General features: G+C 50.0%; 2 protein-coding genes and 1 long non-coding RNA gene across 5 annotated transcripts in view; 2 read left to right on the forward strand and 1 right to left on the reverse strand.

Annotated features, from left to right (window-relative positions):
- Positions 1-12493, forward strand: part of Tvp23a (trans-golgi network vesicle protein 23 homolog A) — a 35159-nt gene extending 22666 nt beyond the window's left edge. For 2 of the 3 annotated variants that reach the window (XM_032912187.1, XM_032912188.1), the window contains 4 exons: positions 4529-4673; positions 5864-5953; positions 6198-6329; positions 7415-8286. In XM_032912187.1, the coding sequence (XP_032768078.1) occupies positions 4529-4673; positions 5864-5953; positions 6198-6329; positions 7415-7591 (544 nt within the window). In that variant the 3' untranslated portion in view covers positions 7592-8286. Of the gene's footprint in view, positions 1-4528; positions 4674-5863; positions 5954-6197; positions 6330-7414; positions 8287-8824; positions 8885-11774 lie in introns of those variants that run through there. The other variant, XM_032912189.1, reaches the window with a different exon arrangement.
- Positions 9501-20193, reverse strand: Nubp1 (nucleotide binding protein 1). The gene is made up of 11 exons (XM_032912186.1): positions 20084-20193; positions 19903-20007; positions 17993-18126; positions 15122-15190; positions 13267-13299; positions 12702-12792; positions 11911-12065; positions 11702-11812; positions 11347-11449; positions 10051-10134; positions 9501-9795 (listed from the first exon to the last, which is right to left on the reverse strand). Exons 1-11 carry the CDS (start codon positions 20100-20102, stop codon positions 9737-9739), a joined length of 963 nt encoding a protein of 320 aa, XP_032768077.1. The 5' UTR covers positions 20103-20193; the 3' UTR covers positions 9501-9736.
- Positions 20194-21380: 1187 nt separating this feature from the next.
- LOC116908525 lies at positions 21381-23947 on the forward strand. Its single transcript, XR_004388992.1, has 3 exons — positions 21381-21523; positions 22763-22805; positions 23914-23947. It is a non-coding gene; the product is annotated as an uncharacterized LOC116908525 (long non-coding RNA).
- Positions 23948-24656: the final 709 nt, after the last annotated feature.

Below are 24656 nucleotides of genomic sequence, written 5' to 3' on the forward strand. Positions count from 1 at the left end.
TGTAAAAACAACTTGCAAGAGTTGGTTCACTGAGGTTCTACCGTGTGGGTTTAAGGGATGGAGCTCAGGTTTGTCAGGCTTGGCCGCAAGCGCCTTCCCCTGAGCAACCTCGACAGCTAAAGGACAGTTTTTAGAGACACATGTCCGATTCCTGCTGCATGTAGGGTGGTGGCCTTACCTCTGGTCAGAGCTGCTGTGAGAGCAGTGAGAAGGGGCTCGTGTGCCAAGCTGACGATGGTCCGGCTGCCTTCTGCACAGGCCACCTTTGTGGCTGTTCTGGGGGCGGTGTTCAGGCCGCCGCTCAGCCCTGTTTACTGGCAACTTCCAGCTCATGCCCACCCCCCTTCTCATATAACCCGTGCCCCTATTCTCTAGACTGGCTTTAGGTTTACAGGAAACCTAAGAGGGCTGTGTGTGTGGCCCAGTTGGTCCAGTGCTTGCCAAGCATGTGCAAAGCCCTGGGTTTGATCCCCAGCCCGCCATAAACCGGGAATAAGGGTGGGTCCCAGCAATCTTAAAATGCAGGATGTGGAGACAGGAGGGTCAGAAGCTCAAGGTTATCCTTGGCTACATAATGGATGGAAGCCAGACTGGGATCTGCGACACTGTCTCAGAAAAAAGGAGCAGAAGCTGCAGTTCCCACTGTCCCCCCCCCCATTCCCATCCCCCAACTCTGGTACACTTGTTACAGCTGCTGAACCTTACAATACCTTACTAACCAAAGGCCAGCCTTTCCAAAGGGCTTCTTTCTCTCTTCCAGTCACACATTCTGCGAGCTCTGTTAAATCTGTGGTGACTTGTACCCTCCATTAGAGTATTGCAAAGAATAGCTTCGATGACCCAAAGTCTCCCATGTCCTCTGTCCCCTCCTCACCTCTCAGAGCCCCTGGCAGAGTGGCCTTTTTTTTCCATCTCTGTAGTTTTGTCTTTTAGAGCATTGGCATTCTGTGATCAGTGGACAGAGCCACCTCACACAGCTGACTCCACTCAAACGCCTCCTGTCTCCTGGCACAGTACATTTCTTTGGTGTGACTGACGTCCTACTGTCTGCTGTACCATACTGCCTGTGCCTTCCTTTAGGAGGCACAGGGTAGGACCTCCAGTGAGGCCTACACACACTGCATGGGCGTGCCCCCGCTCCGGGAGGATGGGTATCCACTCCAAGGCTTGTAAAAATGGCTTATGAATAACGGAACTGAACAAACCCTCACAGGGGTTTGTCCCTTTCCTCACTGAGGTCTTCAAGGAGGAGGGTTGGATCTTGAGAAGGAAATACTGTCTGTGGAGCCTAAGGAGGGACCCCTCAGGTGGAGGGGGTTAGGAGTCCTGGAAGATTCCCTCAAAATCCACCCTCCCATACACATAGCACGACACAGAGAAAGCTGTGGTCAGAGAGGAATTTCACTGTGGCACCTTGGTGGTGGGACGGGTTCGAGTGACACTGGCCTGTGGTAACAGCTGTTCCCAATGACAGGGCAGTGTGTGTTCCAGAATGCCATATACACGGCCACCATGCCATGTCTTCAGGATGCCGGGAAGGCACGCCGTGCCTGTTTTACACAGAGGGAGAACAAGGCCCTCCCAGTGCTCTCAGTCCTGCGTGAATGAGTGCTCCTGCATCAGACAGAGTGTGTGCGGTCACAGAGCACCCTTGGGTGCTGGTGCTCAGCGCCCCTCCTATTTTGAGAGTCTATGTTATTTCCCCTCTATACCGGCTCATCTAAGCGGGGCCAAGAGCTTTTTGGGCTTTCTGTGTGTCTGCCTCCCCTTTCTCCATAAGAATGACTGGACCCCAGACATTCCCACTATGTGTCCTACTTGGATTCTAGGGAATAGAACTCAGGGCTTTTTACCCTTGCACTGCAAGTACTGTTTCTCAGTGAACATCTCCGCTGCCCAAGCCTGAGGCCTCGGGTTGTACAGCGTCAGAAAGACAACAGAGCTACAAAGAGAATTAGTACCCGGAAGGCTCACCCCCCAACAGCCAAAAGCCATCCTGTCGTTTGCCTCCCAAGGGACAGAGCCAGAAGCCTGCTGCCCAGAGCAACTTACATATGTGCAGGGCTTGTGCCACAGCCGGCAAATGTTAGAAGGCAGTCTCAAGCCACCTACGTGTTAACCTGGCAATGACCGGCTGGGCCGACTCTTAGATGTCGACTGCGTGAGGGACTGGAGAAGTGGAGAGAGCAGCCTGCAGGAAACTGGACTTGAGACAGTTTAATCGGTATCAGGCTCTGCTTGAATCATCGTCATCGTTGTCATCATCATGACACCTTCTGCTAACAATTACAGAAGCAGGGTGGGCAAGAGGACTCGGGGGGTCAAAGCATAAGCCTGAGTCTTAAGCCCAGAACCCATGGTGGAAGGAAAGGGCTGATACTACAGAGTAGAATACATACATACATGCAGTACCTGAAGGAACCAGAGGGGGCACTGTTTTATGAGCTGCCTTGGAGGTGCTGGGAATCAAAGCCAGGTCCTCTGGAAGAGCGGCTTGCACTCTAACCACTGAATCATTCCTGCTGCCCCTTCCTAATTTTCTTATTAGACTCAATCACAGCATTTAACACAACAAATATATTAAGTTTCAGGAATTATTTTCAGGGACTACTAAAACTTTTTTTTTTTTTTTTTTTTTTGGAGCTGGGGACCGAACCCAGGGCCTTGCACTTGCTAGGCAAGCGCTCTACCGCTGAGCTAAATCCCCAACAACTTTTTTTTTTTGCACGAGTATGAGCGTATCTGTGTGCTGTATTCACTTGTGTGGGGAAATGTGTGCAGGTCTGTGCATGTGCATGTGCCACCACACCCACCCTTTCTGTGGTCATCTAGGGATCTAAATCCCAGTACTTAAGCTTGCATGGAAAGTTCTCCACGGAGACATCTTTCCAGCTCTATTTAAAATGTCTTGGATGTGACCTTGCCCTGGAAGAGCCGCCAAGGGTGAGTTTATCTCTAGAATTACCTGGGTGAAGCTGCGTTGCTACAGGTAGCTGAAAAAAAAATCACTCACAAGGTTCAAGGTGGAAGAGCGTGAGAGCCCACAGGTATCTGGAATACTCTAGGAAGTTTTGAAGTGGCACGTGATCATGTCTAACACGAAATGGTGAGGACACTTCCTGGGAACAGAATAAGCCCTCCCCTGAAGAGCGGAGGACAGCGTTCCGGCAAATACCTGTTCCTAAGCAACAGCCTCTCCTCCTTGCAGAACACGAGGCATAGGTGATGCAGTTCTGATCTGGGACCTCATGGCCCATCCCACTGTGAGTAAGGGAGGACTCGATTTTACAGGCGCCTTCTGTCGGCTCTGCCTGCATTCTAGGGGGAGCAGGCCTCCCTGCAGATTCCTGTAGCCTTTTTCATCGCCCCCTTCTACCTACCATTTTCAAAAAATACATTTTTGGTGTGGTGGGTGTGTGAATGGAAGAGAGAGAGACAGAGACAGTGGGTGTGTGAATGGGAGAGACAGAGACAGAGACAGAGTGCACTTGCACGAATGCACACATAGAGGCCAGAAAAGGTATTAGAGTCTGGTAGCTGTAGCTAGAGGTGGTGTGAACACCAGACATAGGTTCTGGGCCTTTGGAGGAACACAAGTGCTCTTAACCTCCAAGAAGCCAGGTCCTTGACACTGCCATCCATGTGTCCCCTGCGGCCATTACTGTCTGTTCTAGATGGCTCAGAGGTGCTTTTTCCATTGGCGCCATCACTGGTTCCACTCTCCAGGAGCGAGTCGTACGCCTTGCCTGTGAGCCGAGAGCTCAACCCTGTGAGCTGCATCTGTGCTTATGGAATGACCCAAACTTTACCTTTAGGGAACTGACTGCTGTCACCACTGGGGGGGAGGGGGCAAGAAACCCTGGTCTCACTTCACTTCAGAAGTGACCTCGTTTCAAAGAGGGCAAATGATACTTGGAGTCAGATTAGGGGAAAGTCCTGGGTACTTCGAGGGAGAAAACGACAAATGTTGTAACATGTTTTGGGGGCTGGGTCAGGTGCAGGGTGCTCTGAGTTTGATCCCCAGTGCCACACAGACCAGATGGAGTAGTGTATACCTGCAATCTAACATGTGGAGGGGGGAAAAGCACATGTTCCGAAGCCATCACTGGCTACACGTTACGCTTGAGGCCAGCCTGGGGTACATGCAACTGTCACTTTGAGTAGTGCTAATGCGTGTGCACAGTACTGAGCTTTGAGATGAACCACCCAGGGAAGAATGCCCCACTGCTGATGTCCAAGTGAGTTCACTGACCTTGTTCTTAAGTCTGATTTCCAGGGTTCTCCCTAGGTACCCCAGTTCTTGGGTCTGAGTTCCAGGTTCTCCCTAGGCACCCTCTGTTCTTGGGTCTGAGTTCCAGGTTCTCCCTAGGCAACCCCAGTTCTTGGGTCTGAGTTCCAGGTTCTCCCTAGGCACCCCAGTTCTTGGGTCTGAGTTCCAGGTTCTCCCTAGGCACCCCATTCTTGGGTCTGAATTGCAGATTCTTCTTAGGTACCCTGTTCTTGGGTCTGAGTTCTGGGCTCTCCCTAGGCACCCCCTGGCTACCTTCTTCCACCTGTTCTTCCGAGTGAGTGCCATTGTCACCTACGTGTGCTGTGACTGGTTCAGCAGGAGCTTTGTGGGCTGCTTTGTCACTGTGCTCCTCCTCCTGTCCTTTGACTTCTGGTCTGTGAAGGTAAGGTTCCCTCTCTAGGGACACTTAGCCTTGGCTCCCAGTTGGTGACAGCCCCTGTGCATGTGGGATACAGGGGTGCTTTGGTTTACATTGTTGCTACCTATTAAAGAACACTGAGGGGCCGATAATATGGGGGGTAAGGGGTACTGTAGTCAAGCCTGGAGCAGAGCAAGCTCCTTGGAATCCACTCAGTGTAAGGAGAGAGCCGACTGACCCTCCCAAATTGTCCTTTGTCCTCCACAAGTGTGCTATGGCACACAGCCACTCCCCTCCACACAAAATGTTTAAATTTTAAGGATTACTGAGCCCATGTCACTTATAATTAGAGGGCAAAAGTGCTTCAGTAAGTGGCCTCCAGGATCAGTTGTCAAAGGTGCACAAGTGCATCATGGGAGCAATGAGCCCATATGGCTTTGGACTTTGTACAATCTTCATGATCTATATGCACATATATAGACATATAATGTGAATGTATGTTTTATTTTGAAGCAGTCTTTGGTTTTTGAGGCAGTGTATATAACCCTGGTTGAACCCCAACTCACAGAGATCTGTCTGCCTCCTGAGGACTGGGATGCACCAGCATGCCTGGCTAGAACCTCCCTTTTCAAAGTAAATAGGGCCTGGCATGGTAACACACGTCTTTAAACTCAGACTCAGGGTGGGAGAAGGTGGGCAGAGGCAGGTGGCTCTCTGAGTTTGAGACCAGCCTGGTCTACATAGCAAGTTCTAGGCCAATTGAGTGAAACCCTATCCCAAAAAAAAAAAAAAATACAACAAAGCAAAACAATAAACGAACAAACAAACAAACTTAAAAAGCGGAGAAGCTTGGAAAGTTCACTCAAGAAACAATTATAGTCCCACGTCTTTACCTCTTTCCTTTTGTGTGTGCATACACACCTGTGACATAAGGCACTTGTGGTCTGAGGACGGCTTGCAGAAGTCAATTCTCTCCCCATACAGTTGTGGGGAAGCGTTGTCACTCACCGTCATCCTAGTAGCTCAACACCCCCTCTTAATGCATTCTGTGGGGTTCACAGTGAACATTAGCTGTGTGCATTGGCACGAACCTAATACCACTCAAGGGGCTTGAGAGTTCAAGGCTACCCTGGGCTACATAGGAAGACCAGTACAGAAACAATCAGCCATTTTGTTCCTTGTGTGCTCACAGCCCTTTTGCTCACTTTCCTCAGAATGTAACTGGAAGACTCATGGTGGGTCTTCGATGGTGGAACCAGATAGATGAGGACGGGAAAAGCCACTGGATATTTGAAGCCAGAAAGGTACGCTCTGAGACAAGACAAACAAGGACTGGGGAGAGGCCGTGTGACGTTTACACAGGTTCCCAAGTTGTGTGTGTGCTAGTTGTGTGTGGTGGCCATGTTTTTAATCCCAGCACTTGGGAGACAGAGGCAGGTGGATCTCTGTGAGTCCCAAGCCAGCCTGGTCTACAGAGCCAGTTTCAGGACAGCCAGGGATGTTGTGCAGAGAAACAAATGAACAAAAGCTATGATGGCTGTCCCCCAGCAGGTCTCTGCAAACCATATGGCTGCCACTGAGGCAGAGGCACGCATCTTCTGGCTGGGTCTCATCATCTGCCCGGTGATCTGGATCATGTTCTTCTTCAGTACCTTGTTCTCCCTGAAGCTCAAGTGGCTGGTAAGATGCTCTCTGACAGAGCGGGGGCTGGAAGTGGTCACTCATTTGATGGAGGCGGCTCCATAGTCCATTCACCACTATACTCTGTCAGTTCACCACTGACTCCGGTCAGTTTCATGGAGCCGTATCACCATCTCAGGACTTAAAAACCCAGATCTTATTGTAACTGTGTGTGATGTGTGCAGTAAGTACATGTGCCCTCGGGGGGGGGGGGGCAGAGGGCCGGAGCTCCCCTGGAGCTGGAACTACAGGCAGTTATCAGCTGCTGACAGAAGTGTTAGGCGCCAACCTCACATCCTCTGTGAGAGCTCTCCGGCCCATTTAAAATTATTTTCACCACCACAAAGAAAATCTGTACTCTGTAGGTATTGCCCTCGTGCCATTCCCCCGGCTCCTGGTGCTCTCCTTCCCAGGTAGACTTACAGGATGTTATACAAATGGAAGCCCACAATATGTGCTCTTTTCTACGTGGCTTCTTTCACTTAGCACATGCGCAGGCCCGTCCAAACTACACTTTCTTTGTAGGGTTAAAGAATATTCCACGGCATGGGTATATAGCACATTGTTTGACTCCCTAGTGGATAAGGACAAATGATGCTGATATGAAATTGTGTTTTGTTTCTGAAATGCTGGGGAGGGAACCCAGGGGCCCTGAGCTCAAGCAAGGCACATGCTCCCATGCTCCCATGCTCCCACTGAGCTCCGTCTTCAGCCTCCAGGAAGGAGTTTTAATTAAAATGTGCAGTATCTATTGTTGGCCGCCAGCCTTTCTTGGGTAGGAAGGCTGACAGTGCCCATTTTCTTTGGGAGAGCTGTCCCTTCAACGAGGACACAGAACACAGGGCATGGCAGCAGGAGCACTGTCATGGCAAACAGCCTCCTGTGGTTCTGCCTCCCCCAGCACCAGCTCCACGGCTTTGGGCAGCTTCCGCTTCCCGACTTGTCTCCTTCACGTGAACCACGGTGGTCCCTACCTCTTGGTTGCTTACGCTGGTGCCACGAGTGTTTGCCTGGGACAGAGTAGCCCTGCCAGCCCTTCCCTGAGTCTGCACCCTCAGCAGGCTTCCCTGTTTTGCCCAATGCAGGCTCTCGTGATTGCTGGCATTTCCCTCCAAGCTGCGAACCTCTACGGCTACGTCCTCTGTAAGATGGGGGGCGACGGTGACATGAGCACAGTTGCGGCCAGCTTCCTGCCCCAGGCGGTGTTTCAGACGGTGAGTGACGAGTCCCTCCGAGGGGCTTTCCTTCCAGGTGCTCAGTGAAGGGCCACAGACAGCTGCAGTTCTTAACCGTCTCTCTAGCGGCCAGCTCAGCATTGTTCTTACTGTGTATAAATAAATGTTCACCCCACTGGGCCGACTATTTCTGATGTATAGTTCTGGCTGGGTGTGGCGGTATACACCTTTGATATCAGTACTCTGGAGGCAGGAGCAGGTGGGTGCGTCTCTGAGGTTGAGGCCGGCCTGGTCTACAGAATGAATTCCCACCCAGCCCAGCCAGGGCTACTTAGTGAGACCCTATTTTAATAATCGAACAAGTTAAAAAAAACAAACAAACAAACAAAAAAAAAAACCCGCGATAGGTCAATTTGTTCTGGAGACAGCTTTGTGCAGATGCCATACAGTCTAGATCTAGAACCTTCTCACTTCCAACAAGAGCGTGGGCCTAGAGACACGAGCTCCCCATTTGTCCCTCGCTCCTGGCACCCACCATCCTGTCTGTAACGAAGTGACAGCCTCCTATCAATACAGTGTCTGACGTTTTGTGACTACTGTTTTGTTTTAAGTGATATGTAAGACTGGGGCTAAATTAAGAAAACTTGCTGCTCCCACAGAGGACCCGCATGGGTTTCCCAGCACCGTACAACAGTCAGTCATTTATCTGTAACTCCAGTTCCAGGGGATTCTGACACCCTCTTCTGACGTCCACAGCACCACACATCGCGCACATAAAATTAAATAATTAAAGCAAAACCTACAGAACTGGCCAGGGAGGAGAGGGCTCAGTGGAGAAAAGCACTGGATGTGTAAACCTGACAACCTAAATTCAATCCCAAGAACCGACACAAATGTGGCAGGCATCTGTAGTCATAGCACTCCAGAGGAGGAAGGTAGAGAAGTTAGTTCACGGACCAACTAGCTTGGAGTACACAGGGAGCAGACAGATGAGAGATCCTGCCTCAAAGACAAGGTGGAGAGACAGAACTAAGTCCCCAACAGCTGTCCTGTGACCCCATGATGCACATACCTGCACACGTACATGCACAGGCACACGTACACCACAGAACTAAGGAAAGAATGGCAAAGCCTTTTGTTTTGAAGCCAGGAAATATTTCTGGGATAACTGGCTCAGTAATTGTCAATTGTCAGTTGTCAGCAGTGAGGGGAGTCTCTTTGGCTTGTAGTGCAGGGTTCCGAACGACGCTACTTGTGGCTGAGTCTGTGCAGTGGAGCCCACTCTTTGTTGGGAGAGTCATGGCTCTTCTTGCCTTGCAGGATGCCCCAGATGACTTTGAGAAGCCCAGGCTGGAAGGACTGGACATCCACCAGCACTAGGCGAGAGGTAGGTGCAGGCCAGAGGCCTGAGAACTTGTGGGAAAGCAGCTCCTGACCTGTGCACAGGCCTAGGTGGGCCCCCCCCAGTCCTCCAAGTTGACCCAAAGCAAGTCCAAGCTAGAACCCCGATGTTTAGGGCCTGCTCAGGACCTAGTCGAGCTTTTTGGAAAGGTTGCACCTGCTCCACAGGGACTCCAGCACACTCAAGAGTTCGCATGTATACGGTGGGGGAGGGGGGCTCCCCACCTTCCAGTGTCAAGCCACAGTGCAGTGAAGTCTGGAATGACTTCCCTCAGCAGCTCTCAGACCATGGGGACAATTACACCTGTCTCTCAGAAGTGCCAGGTAGTGGTTTTTACCGGGAATTACCAGATGTCTTGGAGGTACCCATCACCTCGTGAGTGACTTAAAAGCTTTTTCGGGGGTTTGGTGGACCCCAGCATGACTGGAGACCTCCCAGAGCTGGAGACCCCAGTGTGGGCAGAGGTTGGTGTCAATTCTCCCTCCTGCGGCCACAATCCTCCCTTGTCTCTCCCTAGGCTTATCACCTGAGGCAGAAAGTCCTGTGACTCAGAAGCTTCATAGTCCCTTGGGTTCCAGAAAACAGGCCCTTAGGGACAAGTTCAAGGAGACATTTTTATTTTCTGATGAATGGCACCTGGATGCAGAGTGCCTGTACCTTTGATCTTAAGGAAATATGCAGATAGGTGATTATAGAGTCTTAATAAGTGACTTCAAATCCTGTCAGCATCTGGTGGCTGTGGCACCACCTGTCCCCTGCTGACCAGGTGTGGCTGGACACGTGACCCGCCGGCGCTGTGGTTAGGAGGTGGCACTTGGCTCTGTCCCACTTCAGGGGCTGATGAGGTTCTCATCATGTGACTGACGAGAATTACAAAACTCTTGGATCCCTAAAAGACAGGTCGAGGGGTGAGTTCTCGCCCAGCACCTCTGCCCATGGCTTGCTTTGGTTTACCAGTGAGGATTCCCATCGGTTTTACTGGCCTTGACGGCACGTATTTCCCATGCTGTGAACTTCACCCGCCCTCGTTTCTCAGACTCAGAAAGCACCCCTGTCTCCAGCTGAAGCTGGCAGACCACCCTACTGCTCCTGCACACTCCGCTCCTCTAGGTGACTTCCTGCAGGCAACATCTCAGATACTTACTCTGAATTATACTTTTGTAGGCTGCTGTGGCTGGTGAATCTGGGGCTTCAACAAAAAAAGACTGGCCTTTGTCACAGCTCTTGCCTTAAAGAGACAGAGAAAAGGAGACCCTTGTAGAAGTGGTGCTCTTTTGTGCCTGCTGCAGTGTGGCTGCCTGGGGCTCCCCACTCAAGGACAGCAAAGGTGGAGAGACACTACATGGGCTGTGTCCCTCCTCGGCGACCGATGATTTTATTTGCTGGGGGCACAAGTCAGTAGGGTGGCATGTGGCCAAGGCAGATCCTAGGCCCAAAGAACTGTTTCCTCTGCTCGGAAAGGGCCCAGGAAGCTGCATGAGATCCGCTAACCCACAGCCCTGGAAGATGAGAATATAAGGAAGGGAACCAGCTAGGACTCTCAGCAGACAGGGAGTGTGGCAAAACATCAAGGACTAAGAAAGGAAATGCAGATGGGGTGAGCTTCTGCATCTCTGAGGAAACACACATGTGAATGTGGAATGCGCACTACCTCTGAGGTGAGCAGAAGCCTCAGTGCACACACCCTGTCCTCCGCCTACGCCCCCATCGTGTCATCTTTATGGTCCTTCCTGCTGCACAGTGTCTGTCTCTCTCTCCATCCTGAGGACCATATGTAACCCAGGGGAGACACAGCTTTGCCTGTAAACCTTCCTCAGGCCCCAGTCCCCATGCCCTGTTCCCTTCCTCCCTGACAGGAAAAGGCCAGCTTCCCCCAGTTGGGTACACAGTCATCTGCAGCTGGACCCAATCTGCCTCAGGCTCTCCCCTCTGAGCCCCAGGCACCTGGCACTGCTCCAGCTCCTGCTCCCATCACAGGCGTCTACCACTCAGGCAAGCTCCACTGTTACTGTGGGGAAGGTGAAGTCTGCAGGGCAGCAGAGCCCCTGAGGCCTCACAGCAAACCAATACCTGGATGAGCCTGGGGGAGAGACAGACGCAAACCCCTCCCTCAGCTCTGAAGACCATTCAGAGCAGAAATGTCAGGGTCCTGGGACATTTCGGTCCCCAGTAGTATGTCAAAGTGCAGCACAGGAGCGGGGTGAGCTGTCTCGGCACCAGTGACCCAGGGGCCCTGTGGTCCCAGGGACACACGACTGGAATTTCATGAAGGATCGGAAGCGCCTGCCCCAGGTCTCACTGCTTCTCTCCCATGGCTGCGGCCTCTATGGAGCTCTGTGGGCCCAGCCCTGACCCACGACTGCTGCTCCTGAAACAAGCCCCGAGCGGCTAAGACGGCCATGCATGAGCAAAGGCCCCGCGGGACCGTGTTCAGACTCACCTATGTGTGGATCCAGCGGCACTTTGCCCAGAAGAGGGATCTTCAGGGCCTGGCACATGGCCTCTGCACCCCCAGTGGTGGGAGGGAAGATCTGAGACTCTTTCTGTGAGGCGGAAAGAGGAGGAAGCTTCATTTTGCTTCTGCATCTTAGGACACACTAGTTTTCAGAGTTTTTGAAACAGTGTCTTGTTTGCATGTGAGACTGAAGCATCTTCACCCGGGCAGTGGTGGAGAGCTTGGTGGGGACCCTCCCTTCCCAACACGGCGGGGGGAAAGCAGAAACAGGTCCCTAGCGAACCGTCCCTGCTGTCTCCCCGCTAGGACGAGTGCTTAGGCCTGCCCCGGGGACTCTCACCTTGCACTTGGGGCAGATGAAACCACTCATGTTCTCTACCACACCAATGATGGGCAGCTTCACCTTGTGGCAGAAACTGATCTCTTTCCGAACATCCTGGAGGGCCACCTCCTGGCAGAGTTGACAGAACGGTTATCCCTCAGCCAAAGGGCAGTGAAAGCCACGTGTGATCCAGGAGGTGCCGGACAGTCGTCAGAGAGCTCACTCACCTGAGGGGTGGTGAGGATCACCGCCCCATCAATGTGTGCGGCAGCCAGATACTGGACCACCGAGAGGTGCTCATCGGACGTGCCGGGTGGGGTGTCTATGATGAGGTAGTCGACGTCTCCCCAGTCTACGTCTCGGAGGAACTGCTTGATCATACCTGGGAGTGGGCAAGGCTGAATGTGTGCCTTCTTTCCGGCATACATCCCCGGAAGCATCTTTCAGTGTGCGTGAGCATTCTTAGCCTCAACTCAGTGACACTGCTGTCCCCAGGGGGCAGGAGGTGAGATCTGTAGACATGTTGGGTGGCCATGATGAAGTCAGGGGCGCTACGGTCATTATGTGTGGCACACACGTGTTGTTCCAGCAGTCGCGTGGCTTAAGTGTCAAGGGCGAGAAGGTGCTTGCCCAGCCGTGCTGCCTGCATCATCATATCTTTCCCCAGAAAGGGGTTTTCATTCCACACTTCCCTCCTTGACACAAGCCAGCCATGTGACGGACGCCACACTACAGATCACTTTGGGATCCTGCAAGTCTCAAGAGTAGAAAGGCTCCCCGTAGGTAATAAAATGTCTACACTGAAAACTAGTATTTCTCATGGTCTTCTTTATCGGGGAGGGAGATCCTGAAGCAGAACACGCTGCAGGCCAAGGTGAGGGCACTAGTAGTCATGGAGTCCTGGGCTCCACCCCAGTACCAAAGCAGCAGCATTAACACAGCACAAAGACATTGGGTGCCCACAGCACCCCCCACCCCCAGCCTGGATGTAGGCAGACCCAGGGGGGCAGTGACAAACCGTTTTTCTTTGGTCCCCTCCAGATGACAGCATCATCCGGGCTGCTGAGCAGGAAGCCCACAGACATCACCCCCAGGTTGTCCTCCACATACTGCACCGGAATGGGAAGAAGGGGGAGAAACACGTTTGCTTACGGGGGACAAAGGCATGACACGCCTGCACAAAACCACAAGTGGGCGCTTCCCGAGGAATCAATAATAAAGAAATAAATAAAACATCAGGATAAGGGCACCGTGCTTGCTCTCTGCAGCCTCAAAACATTGTTGAGAAACAGGTGACCATGTGTGGCTTGTCCCTCAGCAACAAGTCAATGACACTAAAATAATCAGTCTCCTCGGGTGTCCAAATTGGGTCAGCAGAGACCCATAACCCAGGCTTGTAGGTGAGGCCTGACTGGGCACACTGTGGTCACTCCGTTGTATGGTACCACACGAGTCCCACTGAGACAGGGCCTGCTCACCCTTGGTCTGGGAAACAAGTCTCAGTGAACGTTCAACCCCTGCCTCCAACAGCCCATCAGATACAACTAATCCCACACACTGCCTCCCCAGTAAGGCTCACTCACCACTGGGGACCAGCCGGAGCCACTCTGGTGAACCTGTGGGAACATGAAAATCATTCTTGTCATTGACAAAATGCCCATGGAGGATGATTCACTGTCCCGTACTCAATGAAGAAGTCCCTTAGTTACTTTTATTTAGTGGTGCGTGTGTGCCTGTTTGTTTCCTGACTGAACATGCAAAGGTCAGAGGACAACCTTCAGGACTCTCCTTCACCGTGTGGATCCCAGAACCCAGGTCACCAGGCTTGGCAGCAAGTACTTCTACCTGCTGGCCACTCAGTTCTTAATGGAGGGTGGAGGGATGAAGACTCTATCCTGGCCCTTGCCAAGGAACCAAACTTATTCAAGTTCCGGCATAACTCTGAGGTATTTACAAAGAAGGAGAGTGCTGTCAGCTGCTGAGAAAATGCAAGCATGTGAAGTCAGCCAGGCCGCCATGCACAGGAGCAGAGGGGGACTCAGTGCCACAGATGATTCAAGGCTGCCCTGAGCAGGTGGCATAGCCTGACTGCCCAGTGCTTACAGGACCTGGGTTCAGTTCCCAGCACCTGATGAAAGATGCCCACATCTGTCTGTGATGCCAGGTTCTGGGATCTGACACCTTCTCTGGACTCTTCGAACTGAGTGCATGATTGACAGACACACACGCAGGAAAACACCCTTACACATAAAATAACGTTTTATAAGCTACCCTTGGGCTGGGCATAGTGTTTGCACACTTTAATCCCAACACTCTGGAGGCTGTGACAAATGAATCCCTGTGAATTCCAGGCCAGCCAGAGCCACCCAGGGAGAGCTTGTCCATCAAACAAACAAACAAACCCCAAAACTGTCCCAGTCAGTCAGTAGCCTGAGCCCTGACTCCAGAATGCTACCTACAGGAGTGAGGACCCAGAGTCACCAGGAAGCCCCATGAGCCTACTTCTGGGCCTGGACCCCCCAGGGCTGGGCTCTGTTCTGTTTATTACGAAATAGAACTCAGGCAACTCCCGCCTACACACCAGACTAGGCCTTCTCTTTCAGTTTTCTAGACAGAATCCTGACGCCAGCCTCCACCCTCAAAATTAAGTGATCCTCCTGACTCACCCTCCCAAGTAGCAGGGACTACAGCTTACACCACCATGCCTGGCTAAATTTCTACTTCGTAAGACAACTCTGTGTTACAAGTATACCCAGCTGGCGTGTGTGTGGTGCAAAGGCTCACTGACTGGGGTACAATCCTGCTTTTTTACTTCAACATGGGTACCAGCATGCATACCAGCATCCTCATAGGCACACCCAGGCCTTGGCAGTGCCTGTGTGAACTTCCTGTTTGCTGAGGCTAAAGGCCCCTGTTCCTGTCTGCTCCCTGCCTTGGCCTCCTGTCCTTGGCTCTCTCCCATGAGGCTCATCGGCCTTGTTTGACGTTATGTGCCTAGAAGAGGACCCAGAGTGAAGGAGACAGCATCGCCCATGGCGTCCAAGCCCAACCCTGACTGCATACCAGAGGTCCTTCCAGGATGAGGCCAGCAGCAGACAACCCCACTGTGCCACTCAGCAGTGCCACAGTCAGGGTCTCAGTTCCCTAGCAGAGACCACAGCTCTGAGAGATTCCCTTGCTTCCAGTGCAGACCCAAGCTAACCCTGGCCCTGAGTAACTGCTCAGAGCTGAATTTCCGCCTCTCACTTCTGCATTCCACTTGCTGTTTCCCTCTCCCACCCATAAAAGGCTCAAAAAAACTCCAATGTTTCTCACAGATGTGGATGTACTTTATACCTAATCCTGAACCCCTAAATCCTCAGCCATTGAGAAAGGAGGCAGAGGGGCTACTGTACATGCTTGCCCAAAGAGAACCAGCCACGTTCTCTCTCAGTTCACCTGCTCTCCTTCTAAGCCCATGATCTTGGGGATCGATGGCCCACAGATGTCGATGTCCAGAAGAGCAACCTGGGAATGAGAAGAGACAGGTGGTACCGTCACTGACCACTGGACTTCCAAGATGTGCACAGCGGGATGGGGCATGGCTAGCACACGAAAATGAATGGTTGAGCTTCCACTTTCTCATGAGAAGGATGCAGCGTGGACCTTCCAGGAACTCCTAGGCATGCACACAGCCCTGGGTGTGGGACACTGAAGAGGGTTAGTTCACTCAGCCTGGGAGTGTACCACGAGTTCTGCATCACAGAAGATGAAACTGAGGTTCGGAGAGGCCTGGGGACTTGTTCAATAAGCAAGGAACAGAGATGGGACAAAAGTCAACATCTCCAGTGCCAGTACTCTTCTCACAGTCAGGGCCACACAGAAGGCCTGAGCAGAAATTATGGCTGACCTCTAGGCAACCATAGAGGTTCCTGGGACCAAGCTAACAATGAGCTTTCAAAGGAGCCTTTAAATAAGAAAGGAGACGCCAGCCAGACAACTCGGATACTAAGAGAACATGCTTCATGTGGATTCACAGCACCCATGTTGGGCAGCTCAAGACCCTTTGTAACTTGTTTCAGGGGATCTAGTATCCCCTCCTGGCTGCCACAGGAACTGCACTTGAGCACATGACCCCCCAAAGCCTCCCCCCCTTTTAATCTTATGTATTATTTAATCTTATGTAACAGGTTTTTTGCCTGTGTGTATGTATGTCTGTGAACTCATACATGTCTGGTGTTCACATAGGCCATAAAAGAGTGTCAGATCCCCTGGAACTGGAGTTACAGACAGTTGTGAGTTGTCATGTGGGTGCTGAGAATTGAACCTCTTAAAAAGGCAGGCAGTGTTCTTAACCACTGAGCCATCTCTCCAGCCCTCGCATATTTTTCTAAACAAACAAACAAAACCCTAGAAGAATGAGAAGGAGGAAGAGGAGGGAGAGAGGAGCTGGAGGGATGGCTCGGAGGTAAGAATACTTGCTGGCCGCTCTTCCAGAATACCCAAGGGGGTTGGGGGACCTTTTTCTGCCATATTCCAGGGCATCCAACACCTTCTGGCTTATCAGGCGCTGCACATACATGGTGCTCCCAGACACGCAAAGAAAAATAGACTTTAAAAACACGAAAGGAATCTGGCAAGTTCTTGTGGGGACTTAGGACGTCTCGGAAGACTTCCACCAAACCGACCATCAAGGCTGCAGCAGGATGCCCTGCCCTCTCGAAGGGCGGCCATTCATCTTGAGAACTGTAGTGGGGACCCAGAGTGCAGCGCCTCTGGAGGACTTTGGAACTTGCCCCATGCTCTCTGTCTTCCTTCTTGGTCCTACTTCCTCTACACGATGGCGATGGCTGACTGCAGTGCTTGTGACTAAGAGTGACATAGGGGACTTCACTAAGATCCTGTTTGCCTCCTGCGTCCTCTGCTGGCCTGGCCCGAAAGTGCAGCAGAGGGACATCTGCCACCTGAGGCAGGGACCTGGGCTTGTCTGTGGGAGCAGCTCAGCAGGGCTCCAGCCACCTTTTCAGTTCTTTTTGAGCAACGATTCTTCCCACAAGCCAGAGAAGGAGCAGAGCCAAGTGACAGCGGGATGCAATACGCAAAGTGACCGTCACCTGTGCCCAGGATCTTCCTGGGCGCTCTCTACGGGCAGCCTGTCTGACTCAGCACCCCAATAACCAACTTCTCTTGTGCCTAGGTCAGAGTAGTGGGTGTCTGCTGAGAACCAAGCCTTACATGTCCCCAGAACCTCTCAGTTGCTGAGGGCCGGGAGTCCTTCTCACAGTAAATTGGGGGTGGGGTACTGTGGGGCTCTCAACTCTGCCCCCCTTAAAATGTCAAGTTTCTTCTCTAAAGGTCTTGGTTTTCACTCTGAGCCTTTCAAGAGGTCACTTCGCCCGGTGGCTTCTCCCTCAGTCTTGTCTCTCTGAGCTTCCGGCCTGTAAAATGAGAGCTTGAGGGTTTAGGCGCCACCCGCTGGGCTGCCTCAACTGAACTGATACTGCAGTGGTGAAGAAGATGCTGCTGGGGCATTCCCAGGACACTGACTGTGTGGCAGGCACTGTGCTAGCACCGTACCTGCAGCCTCTCACAAAGGCCTCTGGGCTCCATTTTAGAGATGAGAAAATGAAGGCAGAGAGAGAGCCTGGTAAGCAGCCTGGGCATCAGCAGTGGTGTGGACAGAGCTGAGGCATGAGCCTGCACTGTTCGTGGCTACCACACCTTTACCAAGGCCGCACCCAGGGCACGGTACTGGAAATTTGAGTTAGTTTGTCTGTTTTGAGACAGGGTCTCACTTTGGAGCTAGCCATGGCTGGCCTTGAATTCAGAAGCCTCCTGCTCCAAAAATGCTAGGCTTACACCATGGCCTGGTGAGGTGATTCTACTCTCATGCTTGTCTGTACTCTAGAGATGAAGGACCGAGCACGAGGATCACTTCTGTTAAGAGGCAAACAGAAAATATCTTCCTCTTTATGGACAAAACCAATAATACTATATAGGTGCTTGTCTAACTGGAGAAGGGACCAGGAATATGTAAATAGCATTCTTAGCTCACAGGAGATGGACCAATGAACAGCTGCAGGATCTGGACTTCGAGACAACAGAAGGAGCTTCATGAGGGGCAAGTGTAAAAGGTCCCAGAATGTGAAGAGGTACACTGCCATCTTGGATGGAGAACTCAGCAAACAAGCTCAGCCAGTGGCCTGGCAGCTCATTCCCTGCAGGGTCAAGGCAGCCAGAGAGGCTGATTCCCTGGAGACTAAGAATCACTCTCTAAAGCCATCGGCAGCCTCTGACAAGGAACACCTCCCAGCTGGCCCAGGCGCTCACCTGTGTGTCTCCATCCTCTGCCAGGCCGTGGGCGAGGTGGGCACTGAATGTGCTTTTCCCAACGCCGCCTTTCCCAGACAGCACCAAGATCCTGTGTCTCACCGTCTTCATCTTCTCTCTGATTTCCTCCACAGCTGCAAAGGAGTAGAGGAGGCGATGACGTCCCCGCCTCACTCCCGCCTGTCCCTCTTCCAAAGTGCTAGGAAGAGTCACACTCTCTAGGCTGTTTCTAAGGCTCTTTGTGAGATGGCACTTCAGCAGAATAGTAACAAATGCTAGGAAGAAAATATGGCCACTACCAGCCTGAAAACACTGTCTTAGTTATGCCCTGCCTTATCTACTAGAACATAGGCTCCCAGGAGAGTGGGATGTTCAAAGCCCCAGTTCCTGGACAGAAGTGTGCAGAGAGTGAAATTTTACAACCCAGCAGGAATCTGTTAACATCTGCAGAAATTTTTGGATGTCACAAGGAGGAACTGCTACTGGAACTGAGGACGATGGATGTTCAGTTTCTTAAGCACAGGACAGCCCCAGCAAAAAAGGGATGGTCAGTGGCAAATGTCACCAGAGCTCTCAGCAAGTAACCATCCCAGCAATTCACTGTTTCCAATGTCTCATCTTGTTTCAAATCCTTACAAATTATACTGGGGGTGACTTTCTTCCTGATGAGGGCATTCAGAAGTCTTGCTCAAGGTCAATCTGCAAGTGACCCAACAACCAAACCCAGCCTCTCTCTGAATCCCTCCAAGAGCCTTCTCTCAGCTTCCTGTTTCCCAAGACCCTTCCAGGTAGGCTTTCAGTCCTCCTCACCCTGGAGCTGGCCCTTCACAGCTTCTCCCTGATGGGTTTAACATGTCTGTTGTCTGCTTTCTCTCACACTTTGGTCTCAGTCTCCCTTCTGTCTCTCCACTGAGATCATGAATATTCATGTCTGCTGAGAGACTCTTTAACAGAAGGATTCTTCTCTCTGCCACAGGTGGGGCCTCTGTGACCTGCGATGGACATGTGACAGGACTTAGGCCTGAAAGACCTCAGTATTTATTCATTTTGCCCTCTGTGCTTGGCCTTGTGTATACTGAGGTCAGTGGTTTTCAGTTGAGCCCTGTACCTGCCCCACATCACTCTTTTTCTATTCTATCCTTCTTTAAGGTCCTATTTACTGATTTAAAAAAAAAAAAAAAAGAAGAAGACAGGGTCTCGTCTAAGCCCAGACTGGCCTCTAATCACTATGTAATGAAGAATGACTTTGAACTCCTGATCTTCTTCTAAAAGTCTTAAGGGAGCTGGAAAGATGGTTCAGCGGTTAAGAGCATTGATTGCTCTTCCAGAAGTCCTGAGTTCAATTCCCAGCAACCACACGGTGGGTCACAACCATGTGGAATGGGCATCTGATGCCCTCTTTTGATTTGTCTGAAGACTGCGACAGTGTACCCATATACATGAAATAAATCTTTTTTTTTTTAAAGTCTTAAGGGCTGAGATTACAAGCATGTGCCAACACATTCGACCCAATGTTCGTTCATTCACTCATTCGTTCATAAAGGGTCTCATCCTGTAGCCCAGCCTGGCTTCTACCTTGCAGCCATCCTGTAGCCCAGGCCAGCTTTTAACTTGCAGCCATCCTCCTGATTCTGCCCCTAGAATTTCTGGCGGGGGGTAGCCTGTGCCACCAGCTTATTTTTAATGTCCCTCTCGGTTCCCTGTCTATCACAGATAAGACTGAACCTTCATTTCCAACACTGGTCTCCCGCTATTTGACTTTTAAAACCTCCCTCTCGCTCCCTAAGCTCCGCCTTCAACGCCAAACCCTCTCAACCAATGAAAATACTGCCCATTGCCCACTGCCCGCTGTCATTTATCCCCTCGAGTCCCGCCCCTTCCACTTCCTGACCAGCCCGCCGCTTCCTCACCCGGGTCCGGTGCGGCGCCGGCTCCGGATGCGCACAACTTCTGGTTGGGGCATCCCTGGCAAGAAGCTCCTCGGCCCGCCTGGGCGCTATCGGCCCCGGGGCAGCCTGCGCGGAGACAAGGGTACACAGTCAGAGCGGCTCGGTCCCAGCAGGACCACCCACGCGTCCTGCGCTAGCTCACCGTGGGGCGCCCCCTCCATGCTGCAGCTCTTGCCCGGGCTGCGCTCACCGGAATCTCAGGGGCGTGCTTCCGCCTTGCGGGTCCAATCTGACACTCTAGCCGCGTGAACTGTCTCGCCCGACCAGCACTACGCACGCGCAAACCCGTGTGCGTGCAGTGGGTGGGGCTCCTATGTCTGTTCCCGCTAAAAGTGAGAGAGACTCTTAAACATTTATGGCATCTGAACAGATGAAGTGGCTCCAACGATTAAAGGCGCTGTTGAGCCAGCCTGCGTTCAAATCCCAGAACTCATATGGATGGAAAGAGAGGTTGGATTCTCCATGCACGTATGCACAGTAATACGGTTTTGGGTTTTGTTTTTAAAGTATAGTTTTTGTCGTCAAAGAACGTTATTCTCCATGACCTCGGTGACGATGCAATACTACTAGTAAAAGTACAATCCATGTCAGTATTTACTCAGTTTCAAATAATCTGCCCTTCCTTATATTCTGTAACAGGCTGGGATTGTGGCGCAGTTGGGAGAGGGCTTCATCTATCATGCATGAGAGCCTATATTTAGTTCCCAGCACTGAAACAAAACAGGACAACCAATAAAACACTTCTCCTGCTCTCTTCTCTCCTCTCTTCTGCCCAGGCTGATCCTGAATTAATGATTTTCTTGCCATACTTGGCGGAGAGGTGAAACTTTATAAATGGGCGTAACTCGGTGGTAGAGGACCTGTCTAACAAGTGAAAAGCCGTAAATTCGGTCCCCAGAAGTGAAAGGTCTCGATTGATCCTCCTGCCTCCATCTTTCAGCCGCTGGGATTACAATGTGCACCACCACTCCCAGCTCCTGGACTTAAAAAACAAAACAACAAGCGCCCCAAACACTCTTAAGATCGCTATGCTTTCGAGAATAATACTTTGTTGCTTTCCCCTCCGATTTGTTTGATGTAACCTCTTCAAACACACTCCTGTGTCCCCACTGGGAGCTTTTCCTAGCTTTCTCTCACTTCTCCAGGTCCCCACTGTCCTTGCTGCTACCATTTCCCTGACAGTCTGGCTGTGTCTGTGGAGCAGTGTTTTAGACACCATGAAGACATCCTGTCCATAGTCAGCCATAGGAGCATGGCTGCATGCAACTTTGGCACAGGATGGTGGTGGTGGTTGTTATTGTTGTCATTGAAAGATTCTAAAGATTTTTCACTTTTGAGATTATAATTACATAATTCTCCCTTCCTTTTCCTTCCCATATACCTCTCCTTGCTGTTTTTCAAATTCATGGACTCCTTTATTGTTATTGTAACAGGGCTCCAGACCTTAGTAGGCCCCGAGACCTTAGCACAACTGACTCCATGATGGAAGTGCCATTCAGGCTGTAAAACTCAGCTTGCCCATAGCAGCACCACCTGCTAAAATGAAAACAAAGACTTACTCCATCGAAGTCCATGGCTCTGGGTAAGACTCTAAATGTTCTAACCTTGCTTTTTAGCTTCTGTAGTGCCGATTCTGACTGATTGTTCTTGTTAACTGAAGTAGGTCAACCCAGAACATGGTCTTTGTGCCTAAAAGCTCATTCTAAGAAAGGCTCAGTGCTACACTGGGATTCTGAATGACAAAATATTCCTATTGGCTTAAACTCATGTCTGAACAGTCTTCTCATATGAATACCTCACGACATTATAATATATGCTACATATTACATTTAAACATATGTTATATTATATATACATATATAAATACATGTTATATATTATATATACATATATAAATACAACCTGTTGGCTCTCTATAATATATACTTATACGTATCTTTTCAAAGACGACCATTCGGTTTTGGATAATCAGTTCTCCCCTTCTCAGCATTCCTGTAGAAGGTGTAAGGTTGAGGCATGACCCCGTCCACGTTGGCATGTGCATTGACAGCGGTCCTTGTTCAGTTCTTGTGTGGGCAGTCATGTGGGTGAGACTTTATGAGTGTGGATCTGACATTAGTAGGAGACACTGTAGGGTAACAGACTTGAAAAGTCTTTGCATCGAAGGGGCATGCTAGTAAATGGGGCCAAGACAAGCTGAAAAAATAAAAATACACAACAGACCTCATACAAAAGATTAATGGGGAAGGGGCCATGAAAGGCCATATCAGAACAGGGATGGAGAGAGGGAGAGAAAGAGGAAAAAAGAAGAAGGGGAAGAAAGAGAGGGAGGGAAGGAGAGGGGGGCAGAGAGAGAGAGAGAGAGCGCGAGCAAACAGATTGTGGTCATGCCAGCTTTATAGGGTATGGAGCACAGACATAGGGAAAACGTGCAACAGTGGTGGCTGTGGACACACTTGCATTGACTTTTAGCGATGACATGTCACATTGGCCTTAATGATGATAACTGATGGTGGGGGAGGGGGTGAAGGAGCACATGGTTCAAAATAAGGCTAGTTCTTGATTAACAAGGCCATTTAAGTGAGCCTTAATTTCAGTTAGAGAGCGGTTGGTTACCGCCAAGGCATGAGTTGGCACAAGTTTTAATAATAAAAGCACAGGTTCTGCCTGTCCCTGCACTACGGATGTAAAAAAAAAAATTAATCAATAGTCCATCTCTGCCATTACCAGCATTTTATTGATGATAGATTTGCTGGCTGATGTATGTATGTTTTTATGTGAATTTCCTAATGTGCATCTTTTGGCAATCCTATTTTCCCAGTTCCCATTGCCTCTGCTTTTGGATGAGGAAACTGTCGTTTAAGGTAATTAAACTTGTGGGGGGCACACGCCTTTAATCCCGGCATTGAAAGCACGGGCAGGTGGATCTTTATGAATTTGAAGCCAGCTTGATCTGCACAGGGAGTTCCAGGCCAGCCAAGGGTAATAAGGAGGCCCTGTCTCAAACAAAGAAAAAAGAAGAAAAGAAAAAAAAAGGAAAGGAAAGAAAGGATAGGAGGAAAGGAAAGAGAAGAGACAGAGTTAGTGGTGAAACTGAGATCCAGCTCAGTGGCTGAGCACTTGTATAAACAGCCTATGCCAGAGCCTAAGGCCATCTTAAATCTTAAACACGTTTAACTGTAAGAATAGAATTGTCTAGTCTTTAACCCTATCAGAGGTTTGAGGAGTAAATATTGTTTGAGCATGCAGGAAGCACATGGTTGCAGCGTTTAAAATCATAGAAATGACAGATATAGCTTGCCAGTGGACGGTCTCTAATATTTCACATAATGTTGGAGCCTCTATCTTTAGCCTTCTGGCCCAGAACATCACAGACTTTAAGTGAAGCAGGAATTACGAAGGACTAGCTTCGTCTGTATTGGCAGAGCCCAGCAGTGACTATCCTACGTCCATCTGTCCTTTTCAGACAGCCTTTTGTCTGAAGATAAAGTTAGGGCATTTCACAACTGAAGCAACCCCACGTGGAGGTAACCGATGCTCGCCGTCGTTGAGTGGACTGTCAGAACACCGCCTCAGAACGGAAGGCGGAAGTCCGTTGGAATTTTGAATGCGTGTTAGTTGTATGATGTAGTAACATAAGTGTATGTCTCAATTTTTGAAATTTGATAAAATGAAACATAGAACTTATTGTGTGGCATTATTTTAAGTTAGCATTATTAAGCAAAATTTGGCTTTTTAATTTAATGTATTGTATCTCTATGGTCTGCCATTTTAATTTTTTAAACCCTTGTGGAAACTTTGTCTGAAAATATGTTTTTGATGTTATTATAAGTTTTACATTGAATTTTTGAGGGTTTTTTATTTTGATTTAAAAAAAATTTTTTAACCTCTGGGGGTTTTTTTGGTCTCTAAACTAGTATTTAATTCTTTATTCTCTTTTTAAAACTCTGTTTTATTTTGATCTTTCCTAAGGAGGACGTCCAAAACTGTGATTATTAATATGCTGGTAAGTGAAGCAAGATCAGACGGGATCCAGACGCAGTGTGTTTTGTGCTCCTCTCCACCCCAAATTTAAAAAATAGATTTTTAATTAAAAATCTTCAAGGACTTTATTTTTATATTTAAATTAAATAATTTTTTTTATATTTAGCTTTTTATTGTTTTTTTTTAAGCTCAGTACCTTATCAGTTCAGATTCCTGAAACTTAGTTCGTGCCTCGTGTTGCTTTAGCCCTGCCCTGGCCGTGGGTTTGGGGCAGTGGCATCGAAGGCTTTGGGGGAAGAGAGGTCAAGGGAATGAGGTGGTTGCAGGCTCGTGTCTGGTGTCAGACATGTATGTGAGGCTGACTGTCACATCTTTGAACCGATTAACATAAACTACTTCTCGGCTCTAAGACTCAGTTTTCTCATCTGCAAAGTGGGGAGGATAGAGGAGTTTTTTTTTTGGTTTTGTTTTTTTGTTTTTTGTTTTTTGTTTGTCTTTTGTTTTAGAAGGCAGCTGGGCGTCATCAAACGTAGGCATCGGCAAGGTAGTTCAATAGCTTGAGGTGCTTGCCACCTGGCTTGATGACCTGGGACACACGTGGTGGAAGAAGAACGATACAAGTCGTCTCTGACTGCCACATACCCACTATGGCACATGTGTGTCCCCAGACATTAAATAAATATAATTTTTATTTGTAATATTTGTTATTTTGAGTTAAAAAAGACATGAAG

The sequence above is a fragment of the Rattus rattus genome, chromosome 9 (assembly GCF_011064425.1).
Source record: "Rattus rattus isolate New Zealand chromosome 9, Rrattus_CSIRO_v1, whole genome shotgun sequence".
Lineage (NCBI taxonomy): Eukaryota > Metazoa > Chordata > Mammalia > Rodentia > Muridae > Rattus > Rattus rattus.

Excerpts from the sequence above, each read along its gene's own strand:
- Nubp1 (XM_032912186.1), bottom strand. Across the intron at positions 18,127-19,902 it reads CGGCGCCGCACCGGACCCGG|CTGTGGAGGAAATCAGAGAG; the intron begins GTGAGGAAGCGG and ends ACTCCTTTGCAG. Across the intron at positions 11,813-11,910 it reads TGATCCTCACCACCCCTCAG|GAGGTGGCCCTCCAGGATGT; the intron begins GTGAGTGAGCTC and ends CAACTCTGCCAG.